This window comes from Hermetia illucens, chromosome 1 (genome assembly GCF_905115235.1).
Source record: "Hermetia illucens chromosome 1, iHerIll2.2.curated.20191125, whole genome shotgun sequence".
Lineage (NCBI taxonomy): Eukaryota > Metazoa > Arthropoda > Insecta > Diptera > Stratiomyidae > Hermetia > Hermetia illucens.
Genome location: NC_051849.1, coordinates 93859253 through 93877777, shown reverse-complemented (window position 1 = coordinate 93877777; position 18525 = coordinate 93859253). Strand labels below are relative to the sequence as shown.

Genomic DNA, 18525 nt, shown 5'->3' with positions numbered 1-18525 from the left:
GTGTTTCGTATCATTTTTCCATTAATTAGTCACCTTTCCTGCATAATTTACGCCCTAAACCGCCAAAGTCCCCATGGACTGACCAATAAACACCAGCCGCCAGTCTAATTAAAATTCAGCAAAGTGCCCAGTAGAACTCAAAACGCGAATAAATAGAGCCAGCGTTTGGCCTGCATCTGTGAACATTCAGATACAGCTCTTCCGCTATAGGAAAATGATCTCACATTGAAATATATTATAAATAATGTTAATAAATTTTAAAACTAGCAAGTTATTAGGGCACATGTGGTTGGCGAATGGATACTTTTCTAGGTACCAATCTGTATTGAGTGTGCATAGTCCATATGGTAGGCTTGAGTGCTGTTTCTGGGATTGCAGACGTTGCACAAAACAGAGTACTGTAGGCGGATATCTAAGTAAGCAATGCAGCGGTTGAACAACAGAGGCTACCTTATACTTAAGAATCCAACGAGGAAAACTGTTTCTCAAAGTATATTACCATATCATCCGTCGAATTGTTTTTATGTATCTAGAACATATTAGTTATTGCATTTGTATTTACTTTGAGCCGGCTAAAATCATTGATATTGAACCGAATTAAAGGCAAATTAATAATTATACCTACTATACTAAGTCCTTACCACATATATAAATAAATGCATGTTTCCTTCACATATATCCCCACTAATTTCCTGCAATACCACGATTGGAAGTATGTATTTTCTGTATGATCAGGAAAACATGTGCTTTGATTAGCTCAACTAATTTCCCGTAATATTACTTTAATGGGTCGTTCTTGCAATATTCATTCATGAAATCTAGAAGGCGGGTTTTAATTAGCTCTATTAATAGGTAGGCTACCAAGTTACAGACTCTGCATGAAATAAGGGAGGCATGCAAAATGGAGTATCTTAAACTCAATTTTGTTCAAGTACGGATGGAATTGTTTCTTTTTACAAATGGTATTGCCAACGTGGTAGTTTAAATGTAACCTGGAGGCAAGTCTCGACTTGTATCATTTTAAATACTGGTAATTAACTTTTCACATTAACAGAAACATAAGATTGTTTGGATAGTTACAATAGGTTAGGTGTATGGAAGCAGCATTCGATATTGTTATGATACAAGTAGCACCACTTATTATCTTTGATGATTTTCTTTACTATGAACGTAAAGTAAAAGTAATTTAGGGCAAGCAAACAAGCCGAACGTCAACTCGATTTCATAATAAACATATCCTAAAGAGATTCCTTATACTAAAAAATCAAATGACGTCCACATCGCACAATATTGAATTTCGAGTTAGTCGCTTAACTCTTTTAAACTTAACTTTAGAAATTGAGTTACTTTATAAACTAACTATTTACACGTAGAAACTATATTTAGAAAAAATTCATGATAATGATGAATTGACGAACATTTAAAATTTGTTTGTTGATTTTATTAGTATTATGGAAACTGCACTTCCAAATGGCAGATAGCATACATTTTCAAAGGATACTCAGCAACATTATTATGACGAGCTTTTATGTAGTTTAAATTATTTAGGACCAACTAGTAAGTCAAGTTCATTTACTCCCTCGAATAACAATTGTCCAGTTATGGATCAGACTGACAAAAAAACATAGTATTCAGAAGAAAACCAATAGCATTGAGCTGAATTATTACTATAGGAAGCTGTTGATGAACGTGGTGCGATAGTTCCAACTTTATGTTAGTATATATGATTCAGTATTATTCATTTAAATATAGAAATGCATCTCAAGTCTCAATATCAACATGAAGTCAAGGCTAATGTTTTCCCTATACTGCTATATGGGGGCAGCAGGTGGAAAGTTCGGGCCACTGTTACTCGAAAACTCCAAGCTTTTATTAACGCATACTTGAATTGTATCATCGAGCTACTCTGGCCTAAAATAATGTGAAATGAAGAACTCTATCATTCTACGGGTCAAATGACCTTAGAAGTGCGGATCATAAAGTACATGGCGCAAAACAGTGGAGGAAGAATGCAAGTCTCTCGGAAAATCATTGTGGGAGCTGAAGAACATTGCGAGAAACTATAAAAGGTGGCACTTAGTTATGTCTAACGTACTATGATACGCTGCGTAGGGGCTTATCAAATGTAAGAGTAATTAATATTATCTGTTGAAAAAAAGCCCCATCAAACATTTTCAGAAAACCATTTCATTCACTGTTAATTCCTGAAAATATTAAATAAAATCTCACTGAGACTTTGGTGTATAAAAGATTTTTTTCGCTGTTCGTTGCGTACTATATATATGTAACTCATTCAACCGATGGCTAATTCCCATTTTTTGAGGTTGTCATAATTTCGCAATTATCCGGAAGTAGTAATTAATACGCGAGTTCATTTTGTCCAACGTTTTGTAAAAATACTATCAACGATATTTCATTCCAGTTTCACGCTTATCCAAATTTAGTACTTGAATAAATTATTATAGAGCGTATTTCTTCTCTTTGTCGGGAGAGCTTTTGAATAAAGTGGACAAAGCTGGGATATTACCATTGATTTACTTTTAATTATTAAAATTATAATGTTCATCTATGGTTTTCTGTAAAAACAAAACAGTTTCAAGGGATTTGACAATGTTTTGCCCCAGAAAAAAAATTATATTTTTTGCAAACTTTTCTTTTACGAATTATGTTTGTATAATGATTTATTTCGTCTTAAAGCAAAGGTAGTCCATAAGCGTTGCCAAAATCTACGGTTTGGATGGTGTGAAACCAAAAGATCAATAAACAAGTGGCTGTCGTTCCCACCTCAATCAAATTTCTTTTTGCAACAAAAAATAAAATGGCGTAAAATATCTGCGAAATCGACTTTTTTTGTAAACATTTTATTGCACAGAAGTTGCGAAATTGTATATTGTAACTTGATTGTAGGGACGAGTGCCGTTCATGTATAGACTACGTGGGTAAAATTTCAAACAAATCGGTTGATTAGTTTGGAAAAAAATTACAGTGCGACGTTCAAAAGTGCTGTTTTGAGAAAAACGTGTTTAATTTTTTTTAACGGAAAATCGTTGATTATTGCCACATAGAGCACCACACTTGAGTGCGTAAATTTCGCTTTTCTACAATCCAGCTCTTTTACGTTGAGTTATATTTCTTTCGAGGAACCCAAGCTAAATAACTGGTAGGTAAAAGGGCGCGGAATATGCTTTTTAGGCTAATAAAGGCCTCACAAAAATCATTATAATTATAGAAGTACTGTTCGAACTTCGTCAAATTTTAACACAGCACTTTAAAAAATGCAAAGCAAAATAAATTATTTTTAAAAAGAACTAGGCTGGGAAGACCTCTTAAAATGGTTTTACTGACTATCCGCCTGTTTTTCTTTACACGAACTTTTCTCGGACACGACAGCAGCTATTGAGATTGGCTGGAACTACAGAGTCTGTAAAATATGATGCATACAGAGGATTCCAGGGTTTTATAGGAAATTTTAGGGGGAAGGAAGAGGTCAGTATACAAGCGAAAAGAGGATGTAGTGTTTCTTTTCTCCAAATATACCGATGTGCACATCAAATGAAAGACCTTGGTTAATTTTTATGAAACAGGTCTGGAATTGACTTAAGTTGCCAAGTAGGACAACAACTGGTCTCACCCCGATCACTGTTCAAATACAGTTAATAAAATTTGTTACTATATTTTCGAAACTTCCTAATAAGTCCCTCCTAAATTGATGTAAAAGTATAATATTTTCAAAAGCATATATCATAAAATAAAGCATAATACTGAAAAATCAAAAGGGAATTCTACTATTATTAACAAAGTTTTAGAATTCTTTCACGTAAATATGTATCATTAAAGTCAATAGTCCGACATACTTAATGCATGTGCGAGTACATTGAAAGTTTCATGCAAATGGAATTGTCATGCACTCCGTTACATAAGAAATACACAAAATCTTTCCACCTGGAGTGCTAAGTTTCCTAATTTCTGCTTTTTAAAAATATATGCTTTTTTAATCTTAAGGCCCTTCTCACCTTAAGAATTTCGAACGCATGAGTGCTATTTTGTTTTTACTCCAGGAAACATGTAGAAGAATCTATTGCATATAAATACCTATCCAATGAAGAAAATCTAGTGAAAATTTAAAAAATGCTGTATTTGTGAATCAATGGTCTTTACAAACAAAACAAGACTCTTCAAATCTATCACCTCTCCACATACCATTTTTGAACTATTCAATAAATTTCGAAAAATTTCTTTTCCAACGCTTTGACTAACATCAAGCTCTGTCTGTCTTATCTGTTAGAGGTCATTTAAAATTCTTTTCGAGAAAATCCATCTAACATTAAATGGTCAGAAATGATGATGATGATAGTGAGTAAAAAGTAGGTATTTTGCACACAATATAACCAGAAGTTGTCGTTATCATGTTGCTGTCGCATAAGTATGGTTCGTTAGTTTGCTTCTTTGTCGCGCCATCAGCATCACCACCGTATCCAACGTAGTTGTGTCTTCACCATACGTTCAAGATGGGAATGCTGAGGATGGAGATCGGTCGAATCAAGGCGATGGCAATGATGATGATGATGGCGTCGATAGGATATGCTTGCCCTAACCATCTTATCGTATAAGTTTATATATTCAATATAACCATTTTCGAATCAAACAGGTAGTATGTCGTGTGGCAAAAATTTATAACTTTAGGCATTATGGTACAGCAAGTGTGTCATATTCTAAAGATTTCAAAGCCTACAGGAAATGCCTAGCAGTATCATAGATTTCTCTTACGCACTTCAACTTTATTTCGTACCCACCATGCTTTATTGCGACACTGTTGCTTTAAATTGTCCTGCAACTCGTAAATTTAAAGCTCACCCTGCCCGAATGTTACAGACTTTTAAAGTTCCCAATTTTATAGAAAGAAAAACAATGAATACCATTTTAGTAACTAAGGCGAGCAGTAATTGTATATTTTAACTTTCGCTTACGTGATTTGCTACAGCTTCACAAAATATCAAATTCCGTATCAATAATATTTTACGGGAGCTAACATGTTCAAATAATTTTGAACGCCAGTGAAGGCATTCCAATATTGATTGCTTGTCCGTTTATAAAATATTCATTGAGTTGAATATTTTATTTAACAGCGGGATTTCTTACATTATTTATAAATATTTCAATTTGAGTTACTTAAAACTATTGAAGAAGCGCCGTTTAGTAATCCACATCCTCATATTGTCACATGCAACGAACTGTTACCACCGCTAAACTGCAGATTTTTACTGACAATAAAACAAGCAACAAATTCAATCTTCTCTCGGACTAATGGTCTCCAATTTCACGTTGTATCTCTAGGGTTAATTAAATTCATATGCAATTTTCTGATTGAATATTACAAACTATTCAAAGCCTAGAATAAGCAAACACAACGGCGAAATAAAGAAATGTACGTTAAAGCGTCGAAACAAACTTCAGACAGTTTTACTTTGAAGTCGCAGCAGAGAATAGTCGTCTTCGTTTGTCGAATGACATTAATGGCCAAATACTGCATCATATGAACGTATTCTATATAGATACGTTAAAATGATAGTGTATTACTTTATATGGTTTTATGTTGCTAATTAATTCTTCAGTATTAAGTTCAGATTCAACCGAGAAAAAATTAGATAGTTGGGCAGCTGTGTTGTGTCTGACCAGTGCAGGAATAACTTTTGTATTACTTTATAAATAATCATCATAACTTACAAATAAGATTGAATCGGGAGTTAAATTCAAGAAGAATCTTCTTTTCTCTAGTATCATAATACGTTTAAATAACAATTGTTTTCTTCATCAAAAGTTGATTAGCATACAGATGTAAATTATAAAATCATATCTTATACAACTTTTGTTTTCTACCATTTATCTTTACAGATCAACATTGCTGTGCAGTGCTTGAGTACAGATTTCAGCAGTCAAAAAGGTGTTAAGGTGAGTAAAATTTTTAACAATCTTTTCGAAATGATCCAATCCAATATTATCCAATATTCTGCGAATATTTTGAAGTTACGCTGTAGCCTATTTCTACATTCATCGAAATCATACTATTATAGAACGTATATAATTACTATCGTTAATTAAGATAATTTTGCATGGAAGTCCTTACTCACCACCTCACTGACTCACATTCATTTGAACGTTTGTGAATATCAATTTGACACAATCAATTAATAATATTAATATTGTTGTGACGCGTGAGTACATGCAGAAAGATATGCTTGTAGTAGCAAAAACCGAAAAATATGTTGAAAACAAATCCCTCATATATATTAGCTATTATATCCATTCCCGTTGATTAGAGCTTTGCACGCACACCTGTCTCCCTAAATGGAAGTTAAGTGCAAATGCTATCAAAATTATAAAATTCCAACATAACAGAAATAATCTGTTTGATTTTAAGTTTGCGTGAGATCATCGTAACACAGCACTGAATTCATCTTCTCATAAAAGATATTTTCTTCTTCATAGTATTTCCTCATTCGTTTTCCATTTTTTCTTAATCAACTGATTTTATTTGAATTTTATTATACACACGATCACATGATCTCCACCAAAATGACCATCAAACCTATGAAAAATCCAAATTCAATTCATACACAATCGGTGTCGTCCATTTTGAAATTCCCAACAAAAATTGTAATTTTCCAATCCACGCAATCGACATAATCATCACATAAATAACGACATTTTAAAGATTAGAATGTTTTCCTTTTGAGCACACCAGCGATAACGTTTTCAAAATGCAAAAGATGTTGGTTGGGAGATGAGAAGAGAATCAAAGCCAGAAAAAATCAAAACCGTAAAACAGCTACAGAAACTGAAGACAACAGTTTTCGAGATGTATCTTTGCTGGAAAGAAACTAAAGGCGTTTTGTATGTTAAAGATAAAAAGGAACGGAATAAAATTTGGAATATAGTTTGATTTTTATTAGTTGTTAATGTATGGCAATTTTTAGAGTAAATGTGTTAGGTTTGAAGTTTATATATATAATTTCATTTGAAAAAAATTGATCTGACGAAAACAAGTTTCGCGATAGTCTGTTTTATGATTTAAATGTTAAGAATAAAGTCATCAATCTCCACTTTTAAAATATTGCTAATTCTATTAACTTCTTCACATAGAAGAATTTTTAAACATTTCTGCAAATTTAACAAGGTTATTACATTCTGCTACGGCACTCATTTAATTTGGTAAAGTCAAAATTCTTCAATAATCCTAATTACTGGCACATTTTATCGACTTGACTAACAACACTTGTCCACTTAGTGCTTTTAAGTGATTAGAGTTAATTAGCTTGTATTGTAACAAGAGATTGATAACTGAAGTTCCTTGACCATAAGTCCCTGATGTCGTTTCGTACTTCCTTTCTAACAGCGTGAATCGCTTCAGGTATTTATTGCAAGTTTCAAAATATAAAACGAGATTCTCCTCTTCTTGCCAATTTTCTGTCGAAAGATTTTCGAGATTGATATTTTTGAATAGTATATCAAACCTAGCCGTTCACTATTTTAGTGAAGAAAAACGATATTCAGTCTAAATTACACTTCTGGTCCATGAATCTTAGCACCTAATTTTTAAAAAGGAGCCGATTTGAGGTTTCGACCACGGCAGAGACAATTGGATCAAGTGGAAGATGATCTCAAGACTTCCTTGATTTCTCTGCCCTGGACGCAAAGCGCGCGTGATGGCAAGTTTCCCAGAGAACTCGAATCATGACTTTATAAAAAGCTCCCAGTACATTTTTATGTGAATTAAAATCTCCGGCACTTAATGTCGGCCCAAACTAGAGTTTTTCAAAAAAGTGTTTATTTCGAACGGTTACTTCATTTGGAAAAGGGATGTAAACATTCCAACAAAATTACTAATATGTCATAAAACATATTTGGGATTCCAAACATTCATAAACCTTAAATAAAGCTTCCAATATTTGCTTTTGAATGATCTTAAGTTAACAAGTTCATTCTTCATGAATTTAAAGTGACAAATTCGACTTTTTTATAATTTACAAAAAAATCAAGGCAACAAAAGCTAAAAATTACTAGTATGTTGTGGAAGTGACAAAGAGTGATTATTACTATTACCATTTACTATCGAGATAATATGGACGCGTAGCCTCTATACTATCGAAAGTGAAGAGAAAAATCAAATGCTGAAAAATATCATTTGAGAATATTAGGTTACGAAATACAAAGTTGCCTCCTGTCTGAACCATATTTGGAAAAATTTGAAGAAAATTACAGCCCATTCAATCAAATTATCATGAAAACCATTTCGCAGTTTAATAATGATTAGGCCAACCTGTTCTAACACCAAGCTATCTAATAAATTCTCTATTTTCTTCACTACCCATTAATCTCTATCAATCTTTAGATTATACTCTACATGTCATTTTATCGATTATAATCTCTCATTTTCTACGTTTATAACCACCTCTATGTAAATTTCACTGTAGCTTAATCTAGTTGACTAGATCATATCAATTTGTCACCATCTCTTACCAAACCAGTCTCAATTCCTACTTGCATATATGTGCCTTAATATAATATTACGATATAATTGCACGCAACTTGTCAATAAAATATATCCTCAGACATCGAAAAAAAGATAATATCTAAATAAAATCTTTGAGAGTGATTTTCAGCAAATTAAAGTTATTCCTTCATAACTTCACTGGCTATGTTAGTTCTTTCGTATAACCCTCACGAAAGTATTTTTCTTGTAATAAAAATAATTTCCATGGAGTGAAAATGGGAACAAAGGAATTTCCCATTTTCGCATATATATATATCGTAGTATATTTATTGTTAATTGACAAGTAAAAAACGATTTGTCACATTTAAACTAGAGACTACATTATGTTTTTAATCGATAGAGGAATTATCACTACGAGTGGTGTAGCTATGAGAAAAAGTCTACTGCAAATTAAAGTTACATTTATGTCTGCAAAAAACTAATTTACATTTCCTTTGCTGCATAATTATAAGTTATAATTGTAATCTGGACACATCAATCACTTCATTGACATACCCAATAAACTTGCGGGATGGTGGAGGGTCTGTATTGCGCCAATATTGCAAATGGACACCTTCCAATTTTACTAACACTTTATATTTCCCCTGAGACGGGATTAATATATTCGAGATCAGTGAAAGACACTAGATCTTACCCGTATACCTGTTTATTTATATATTTGTGCTGGAGCGTTAACATATCTCGGAGTGTTGCGAACTTGAGCAAGTGTCACAATTCATTCGTTATTGCACGTTGAATCACGTTCATTATAGATCAGTTTTTCTGGTTAACGCTTTTTTCATCTTTTCCATGGCCAACGCTTTTTCAAGCTAACTTTGAATTTGATGGACGACTTTGGGTGCTAGCAAATTTTCTACATGTATCCTCAAAAAAAGTAATAACAATGGCAAAGAATATTTCGAACGATATCTTGATAGTAAAATCTAAATATTATTCGTAAATTGTTATTTTATATACATATATGTAACATCATACCTCTAATATGTAGAAATTATCCTGGACGATTTAGTGAACGTTTTCACTTAAAATTTTGATTTAAATCCAAACGTTTCAGCCTACACTAAGGCCATCCTAATTCAAATTGAATTTGCTGAACATAGAAAACCTCGGGGTGGTTCATATTGCAATAGCTTTTATGAAGTGTCCAATTCCTAGTACTAATTATCATCGAGAAGAGAAAATACATATTGGTGACCATATATGTGAATCTGAAAACCATGGAGGTAAAGACACAGCTAGTAATTTAGACTTTACACCATCAGAGAAAGAGTGGGCGCTTTAACATCGATTTTACATTCGCTATTTTTTCTGGTCAAAAGATTAAGATTGAATAACATGTTGGTAATCCTATTCTTTGACAATATCAAGATGTGTGTTCATAAATATTTATTCCAAAGATTTAAGAACAATAATGTATTGTACGTGTCCGGATAGCTGAGTGGATAGAACGCAAGGCTGACGTACAGAAGGTCGCGATTCAAATCTCACTGGTGGCAGTGAAGTTTGTATCGTGATTTGACGTCTGATACCAGCTGTGAATGAGTACCTGAGTTAAATCAGGGTAATAATCTCGGACGAGTGCAATACTGACCACATTGCCTCCTATAGGGTACTTCAGTCCTATAGTGTGCCGTTACGGTCTTGAATGAACTGCTCTAACACGTTTCAAGGCCCTGATCCAATATGAATTGTTGTGCCAACGATTATTATTAATGTATTGCACATCCAGTGTTGGCACCGCAATGCCATATTACTATTGGACCCATATTTTCTATATTAAAACCTTATTACGTAAAATTTCTGGTCAAAAATTATTTTTAGAAAAATATTACGTTTTCAGAAAAGTTGAAATTCTGGATACATTAAAGTAAAAACTTTCTGTTGTATGCAGTTAGTTGCGACGGTATGCCGGAAGTCACTTCAGATCTTTTCAGACCAATCAATGAATTTCAACAGAGCGTCCAGACAGTACAATTTTTGGTAACGAAAGCAAAAGAATACCGGAGTAGACTTTGAGGCATACTCGTCCAGTATGTTGAACATGCTGAGTGAACTGCTACTGAAGGCACGGACCACTGTGTCGGGCATCGAATGTAATATACGGTAAACACCTGAATCTTCTCTGGTAGTCGTTTGTTGATCTCCATTTATCGAACAGACGGAGGAGTTTATTTGTGCCATTTACCCGACCTAATAAAAAGGTCATAATGAATGGCCGAGTGGAAAATGATCAGTGCAGAATATGTGGTTCGACGTTAAACCATGCAAAAATACACCATTCTGCAACCGTGCTCGACGGTGCAGGGAGTTCTGGACAAATTTTCTCACTAACCTACCACTGGGCACCAAAGTCGCTGTATATTTCTAAAGAAGGTAGGATTGTCCCAACCTGAAAGCTCGGTATTTAGCGCAAGTATTAGGTAAAATACGGCATTTACCAAGGTTGTGTCAACTTGGTTATATATTCCGAAATCCACTTTCTAATATTCGCCTATTCGTTATATGGTATCGAAAAATTTTGACTGAACGTTACATTTATATCAGCTTCTGTATTTAGATCGAAAACAGCATTTTTTGTCCTGAAGTTGGCACGAGTGCCCACACCTTTACTTTCAACACAGAATATCAGATAATATTCTGTAACTGTTTTTAATTTCCATATTCTTATATATGTATATAATTATTTTGTTAAAAGTTGAGGACCCGATCTAAATGTTCCGACCTCGCTACTGGACGGGACGACAATGGGAATATTATATGAGATAGAGAAGAAGTTATCTTGGTCATATTTTCTTTCCGACCCCCAACATACGGCCATCTAAGATTTATGCATAAAATCTCTCTTTCGATTGGTCTTGTTCTTTAGCTGGACAACTGAAAACCGCTTTATCTCCTGCCATAAAAGTAACATGAAATTGGACTTAAGTTTCCCCGTCAATAAGAAATTAAATCGAAATTAACCACTCAACGAATTGTCAAATACAGAAACAGCAAATGCTGTATTTTCAGAGAATGTACTCTAAATGGCATTCGCATATATTCACGAAGGACCAAAAATGACGAACGCTGGACAAAATAAAGTTACCTTATCCTTACCTAGTTAAAGATATGACGAAAAAAAACAGAATCCTTTCTGAAGAATAATTCACTGAAAGAAAATCCATTCATTCTTCAGCCAACGAAACGACATGAAATCCATTGAAATACCGAAAAGAAAACGGGACAGAAATGGAAAGAAAACTTTCGAAAGAACAGCTGCTCTCCCTCTACTAAATCGTTTTTTAGTGTGAATTTATGTATAATTTGTTCTCCCAGATCTGTTTTTTCTACTTTTCACGTTTTTTCTCCGTTTACACCACGCCGCCACACAAGTTTGCCTTTTCAAGGTTGAATTTTGTCAATTAAGCGAATAGAAGAGTTAGACGAGGAGGCGCATGTAGATTATACTATGATGAAGCAACCAGTTTTTTTCCTAAACTTCACGGGATGAATAGATAATGTAGTCGGACAGAAGTCCAAGATGCTAGCCTTTTAAGAAAAAAGAGTCTCAGAATTTCATCATTCATCGGTTCGTGGCTATATTCCTCTCGTATTTATGTGTCTCTCTAATGATCGAAATTAGTTAGTTAAAATGCATGGCACTGATTTATTGTGTTTCTGGTATATCATTATTGCGGTTATTGGTTGATATTTAGATATCCTGTATAAATTTGATAAAGAGAAGAAGCATTTAAGGATTTTAACACCATATTCGTAAGTTTCACGTAGGTAAAGAAACATAATTGAAATTTTCAATGGTTCTAAGTAGATGCTATCATATTAATACCATTTTATTATGCAAATCATATTAGTTTCTGTAGATGACCCAGCATCTTTTTATAACATTTTAATAAACTTTTCTTTTCACTTTGTACATTATTTCGTGTTAGTGCTAAAAAACATCCATTTTAGAGGCATTTCCGAAAAGTTTTGAATTTCTGGAGTTGTGGGAATCTTTCAATAGATATATATCTATGGTCATGGGGAATAACTAGGCAAGTCGACTTTCACTTAAATTAAGCTATATTGCATATAATTTGAGTGATGGAACTTGGGAAGAGCGAGGATAGGTAGACAGAGAGACTGAAGATAAATACCAGCAAAAGCCTTGCTCTCAGTCTTTCTTATCACACTCTTCTTATTTGCATTGCGCAGAGCATCGAAGGTATTGAATAATTTGTATATCTAGACAACGTTGTTTTTGCCGACGGCGGCAGAAATTATAGCGCTAAATTCGCCTTCGTTGTATTGTCTAAAATCTGGAAACACAATACGTACATGTTTTATTCCATCGTTCTGTCTTTGATACTCTATGGAAGCATTGCATTAGACGTGGCGGCCATTATTACTCGTAAGCTTTCGTTAGTTCATATTTTGTTGAGCCATCGAGGTAGTCTGGCCTGAGACAATAACGAACAAAGAACTTCCTAGGCCTATGTGGCAGATACCCACTGAAGTATTGATGAGAAGAAGCAGTAAGCAGGACACATATTGAGAAAAAACGGCAACTCCACTGCGGTATATGCCATGCAATGGAAGTCAGCATCCCAGGATTACCGCCGATTGGGTCGGCCTAGAGTTACGTGAAATAGTGTCGGAAGGGTGCATGCGATTACGCATTGTTGTGGTTGGCACAGTCTTCCCCATAGGCGGGTTTGTGGCAGCTACTATAACCTATTATTCGTTATTGCGTTCTGCAATATAAATTTTAAGTCCATTAAATCTCATTGCTGAAAACTAGACTAGGTAGACTATGACTACTCAGAAACAAGCATAATAATGAAAATCAACTTATTCCTTGGGACCACAAATATAAGGCAGGAAAGATATTAAAGAGATTAAAAGCACAATAAATAATAAACCACTGGTCGTAAATACAAGAACAAATAGTGGATATCAATATGTAGTTCCATAGAAAAAGCCTTTCAATATATTTTCTTTGTTTTTCAATAAACATTAATACTATTTTACAATGATGCCTCTGCGGCATTTTAGATGGAAGCAAATCAACAAGTAGCCACTAATTCCATCAAATTTAAAAAAATGAGATAAAAATTTTCCATGATGATATGAATTTAACTATATTTTACAACTAACTACTCATGCTCACTTCGTTTTTTTTTTAAATCATTTATAGCCCATTGCTTTTCGGTTTACTTTAGTTTTTTAATCAAATGAGCTGTGCAGATACGTCCGAGTTCGCAGAAAAGACTAAAATGAATTCAGAGTGTTAAAATGTTATTCGCCCACCTGTTTCTTCGTCGCAATCTTCTGGGTCCATAGTATTGAGCAAAATTTATCTTTTTCTCCATCTATGAAAGATGAAATTCAACACTGTGTCTGAATTAGCGACTCTATGTTATCAGTGACTATTCATTTCTACTGACCGATATAATTATCGGAATTCCTTATTATATCTGAATAACACGAATGATTGTATCGCTCTGCATTGGTGAATAGCGGAGCTTATTAAACTATTTTAGAGGTGGCGAATAATATTCTCAGTAAAATTCAAGATTAGAATTTCCACACAATGTGAATTTTGGTTACTGTTTTTCTACAAATGTGCGAATTTGCGTCTTATCCAGCGCTAAATTGAGAAGTATAGCGGTCAGCTTCTTTCCCTCTTTCAACCGTCTTTGAATGGCAAATATGTCAGTGATCGGAATTTGAGCTCTCTACTAGGCCAGATATCCTCGATTTTATGAACTGAATTAATCCCCTTGGGGTGCTTGGGGTTAAATCCTCCTACATGGACTAATTTTCAACTGAAAACTGTCTTTGTGTATTGGCAAATAGTTGTGTACATTATGGGTAGACTTCGTTTTTCTCTTATAACGCTGCCTTGAATTTGTCATTGAATTACTTTTTGAAGTTTTGTCTAAATGCCAATTTGAGAACTCGGATAAATATGAATTCATTTTCTTTTCCAAATTACCTGACCATCTAATGATACTTAATTATTTTTCGTATACGAATGTGAAGGAAACAATTGCAAGTGACAACTACGAGTATATGTTCCTTTGCATGAAAAACTTAGCGGCACTGGCCATTAAGATGAGCGTAGCCTCTTGTTGACTGTCGGTGTATTACTTCATTTTCGATGTTTTTTTTGTCATTAGTTGACAACGCATCAACCAACCCCCAACCTTGATATCTGCAAATTTTACTAAGTATCTTATTAGACCTGTTTCAAACCCTATTCATTTACGTGGCTTTGGAACAACGTGCTACATAAACAACAAGGTGGGGTTTCGCTGGTTGAGGAGTAATCGAAATTAAGAGCAAACTCGAAAATCTGCAAGGAGACGAAATGATAGTCTTTTCTGACGTAAGAGTGCTATTGGCAAGCATGCCGAGAAAATAAAGCCTTAAACATTCTAAAAAAGCCACAATAAATTGTCGAATATAAAAACAGATCAAATTATACAAAAACAAACAATTTGTATGAAGGAATTGTACTGCAGATTCGGAGGGAGATTTTGCAGGACCAGTATTTAGACTGTAATCAGCAGCTAACACTTATCTCTCGTTCGTGAGAAGAATCTGGAAAACAAACTCAAAGAGGAAGATATATTGCCAGAATTTCTGGAGAGGTACGTGAACGGTATCTCGATTGTTATGGAAAAGGGAAACAAGGGTCTAAGTATAAAAAGTCTTGTGTATTTCTTCTGTAAGCACATTTGAGTGTGGAACTGTTCCATTTGCACGTAGCTTACTTTTATTTTTTTGTAATATTAGTATTCATTTGTAATTGCACGATTTTCACCAAGCTTAGGAATATCAGTGTCCGCATGGCTCAAGTGGTTAGAGCGCTGGGCTGTCGTAGCGGAAGGTCGCGGTTCAAATCTCGCTGGGGGCAGAGGAATTTGTTATCGTGATTGGATGTCGGACACCAGTGGACTCAGCTGGGAATGAGTACCTGAGTCAAATCAGGGTAATAATCTCGGGCGAGCGCAATGCTGACCCCATTGCCTCCCACAGTGTACTGTGGTGTACCGTTACGGTCTTGAATGTGAATGAGTGCCTGAGTCAAATCAGGGTAATAATCTCGGGCGAGTGCAATACTGACCACATTGCCTCCTACAGTGTTCTGTACGGTCTTGAATGAAGTGCTCTAACACACTTCAAGGCCCTGATCCAATATAGATTGTTGTGCCAACGATTATTATTATTATTATTATTATAGGATGCAGCTGAAATATCTGAAGATTTTAAATGTGTAATGTTTTTTTATTTAGGAAAAAAAATTATTTTCATTATTCCAGAACCACTAAAATGGAAACAACTGACTTTTAGAAAACCAATTACACCTTTCCACATCCTCCCCGCACCTAACCAGGCCCCTCCTATATCATAAGATATTCCTGATCTTGCCTTCCATATTCCTTGGTTTTCAACCATTACTTCAGTGCCCTCCCTCCTCCTCCTCTTGTTAAGACTTTCATCAGCACTTGCTTTGATTTTGCTTCACCTTGAAAGCATAAGTATTGTCAGAAATCATTCTTTCCATATCTATAAAGAGAAGGTTTTTGTTTTAGTCGGTATCGATTCACATTCAATGCATTCATGAAGATAGTGTATATTACAAAGATGAAATATTCGCCTTATCATGCTCTCTCCTATTGCTTGTTACAAATTTCGTCTCATTCTTATTGAAATTAATGCCTCACTTTTTTATAGGACATCAAAATATCCAGACAAGGTCAAGTCACACTCACCCACCATCGCTCTTCAAAATATAAAACCTTAATTACATACTCCAATTAAAACCATATAATATATCGTTAATATCCCATTCTAACATCTAAAATATTGGCCATAAGCGTTGACAAAATGTCTTGCTAGTTCTAATTCTAGCCCCGGAATAAACCAATGAAAACAACGATTACCTCTTTCAACACCTTTCCGATTTATTCCTCCCGGACAAAAGGCTTAATTTCAACATCGTCATTAAATTTGTCTCCGTACCCTGCAGAAGTATTGAACATGAATAATTTCATATTACACAATGCCGATGCATTATCAATTATCCGCCTGAACACTACTCGTAAAGCACCCTACCATAAGTATTCTTCTTGAGTACAATTTGGAGTGCTACTTGAATTCAATTCAACCCGAGAAAACTTCCTTGAAATCAAACAATGAAAAAATTCCCCAACATCTAAGAAATTGAACTTATCAAGTTCATAGTTTATTCAGCAGATACATTTTTCCCGAAAATGGTATGCGAGACGAGTAAACGAACGAACAATATGCATTAATCAATTGAAAAAATCGAAAAAAGACACTCAAGTTGTAAAAGCACACATACTTGAGCTGAAGTGTGTTTGATTTTTAACACTACGATCGTATAGTAGTTTGAATTGATTTTCGTATGGAGGCTAGTATAAATTTAGGCAAGCAAATAAAGTAAATGCCTTTGTTTTGAAATGATATTCGGTACGTTTATTTAAAAAAAAACAAACGTAGAGAAGGAACACAAAAATGACTCCCTTCTATATAGAAAAAAAATAAATAACGCAATATTTCACTAACATATTTTTCTTAATTACAATTTCAGGGTTTGCCATTACATATTCAAATCGATACGTTTGAAGATCCCCGTGATGCACAAATTTATCATCGAGGCTACTGCCAGATAAAAGTTTTTTGCGATAAGGTAAGTCTTATTCTTTATAATTCCTAGACTTGCAATTTATGAAGACAGGAAGAAAGAAACGAAGAAGGTAATCCCTTTCATTTCGCGATTACGCCTTACATCGTTGACTACGTTATAACTCAATTCTCTCAACTTATTCGGAAATTTAATAAAAATTAGTCGTTCAGACTCGGAAAGTAGAGTTTGAAAAATGATTCAGTTACTAAAAATGGCAACTATTCAAACCAATCATTTAAAATAACCAAAGACGGTTGATAATTTAGGCCATTGAGTTTCTGATAGGGTAATGTAACATTACTGCAAACACCTGTAATTTTTTCCTATATTGCCGTAATTAAATTGCGACTACTTCTATGTTCTTTAAGGAAAAGTTCTTTAATAAATCTATATAGATTATATGGATATTTACTCAGGTGAGCCTATGCTAATTTTCGAATACACGAAAGGAATAATATCTAGAAATAAAAACAAGTCGGGAAACCGGAAGCTAGACACTTCAGGTACGAAAGGTTTTGTGTATTTCTTAGTACGTAGCACGTAATATATCCATATATTATGTGACAGTATCCACTTTCGGGTGATATTGACATTCATAATCTTAAATTTTCAAAGAAGCAACAAATTTGAGGTATTATAACTTTGTTAGTAATAGTGCGATTTCCACCAAGCTTGGTAAGATCATGCTCTATATTATAGCCTATATCACTGCAAAATTTCATGGTACTAGGATGAACTTAAGGGGGCTTTCTAACCAATTACAAAAAATTGTAGTTATATACTATTATTAACTTTATTTAAACAGATATCGGTATGGAAGGTATTTCGGAGCCCAGGCACCATATAGTGGCAGCCTCTTGATTTTTTTCAGATTTTTCGGTTTGGTAGTTTCTGAGAATGGCCCCCTTAAAGAAGTGATCACTTTCAACCCCCCGCGCTCCACACCCTTCCAATGAATGTCAAAACTAATATCGGCTTTGGAAAGTACTAATCGAGACCTTTAATTCGATACCCCACATGACTATATTTGATGAAAAAAAATTTTACACCCCCCTTTTGCATGTATGGGGACCCCCCCCCCCCCTTAAATTCGATGTAAAAGGATGTAATTCACTGTATGCGTGAGCGTTCACAGTTCCCACCTTTCGACCAAATTTGGTGTCAATCGCTATAACCGTCTCCGAGAAAAATGCGTGTGACGGACAGACAGACAGTAAACCGATTTTAATAAGGTTTTGTGTTCACACAAAACCTTAAAAATGACCGAAACAAAATA

The 18525-nt window shown here is 34.4% G+C and overlaps 1 protein-coding gene across 3 annotated transcripts in view; it reads left to right on the top strand.

Moving 5' to 3' along the window:
* The window catches only part of LOC119661675 (protein grainyhead), a 421106-nt gene that overhangs the window by 382339 nt on the left and 20242 nt on the right, over positions 1-18525 (top strand). For all 3 annotated transcript variants that reach the window (XM_038071113.1, XM_038071114.1, XM_038071112.1), the window contains exons 12-13: positions 5893-5949; positions 17154-17252. In XM_038071113.1, the coding sequence (XP_037927041.1) occupies positions 5893-5949; positions 17154-17252 (156 nt within the window). The remainder of the gene's footprint in view (positions 1-5892; positions 5950-17153; positions 17253-18525) is intronic.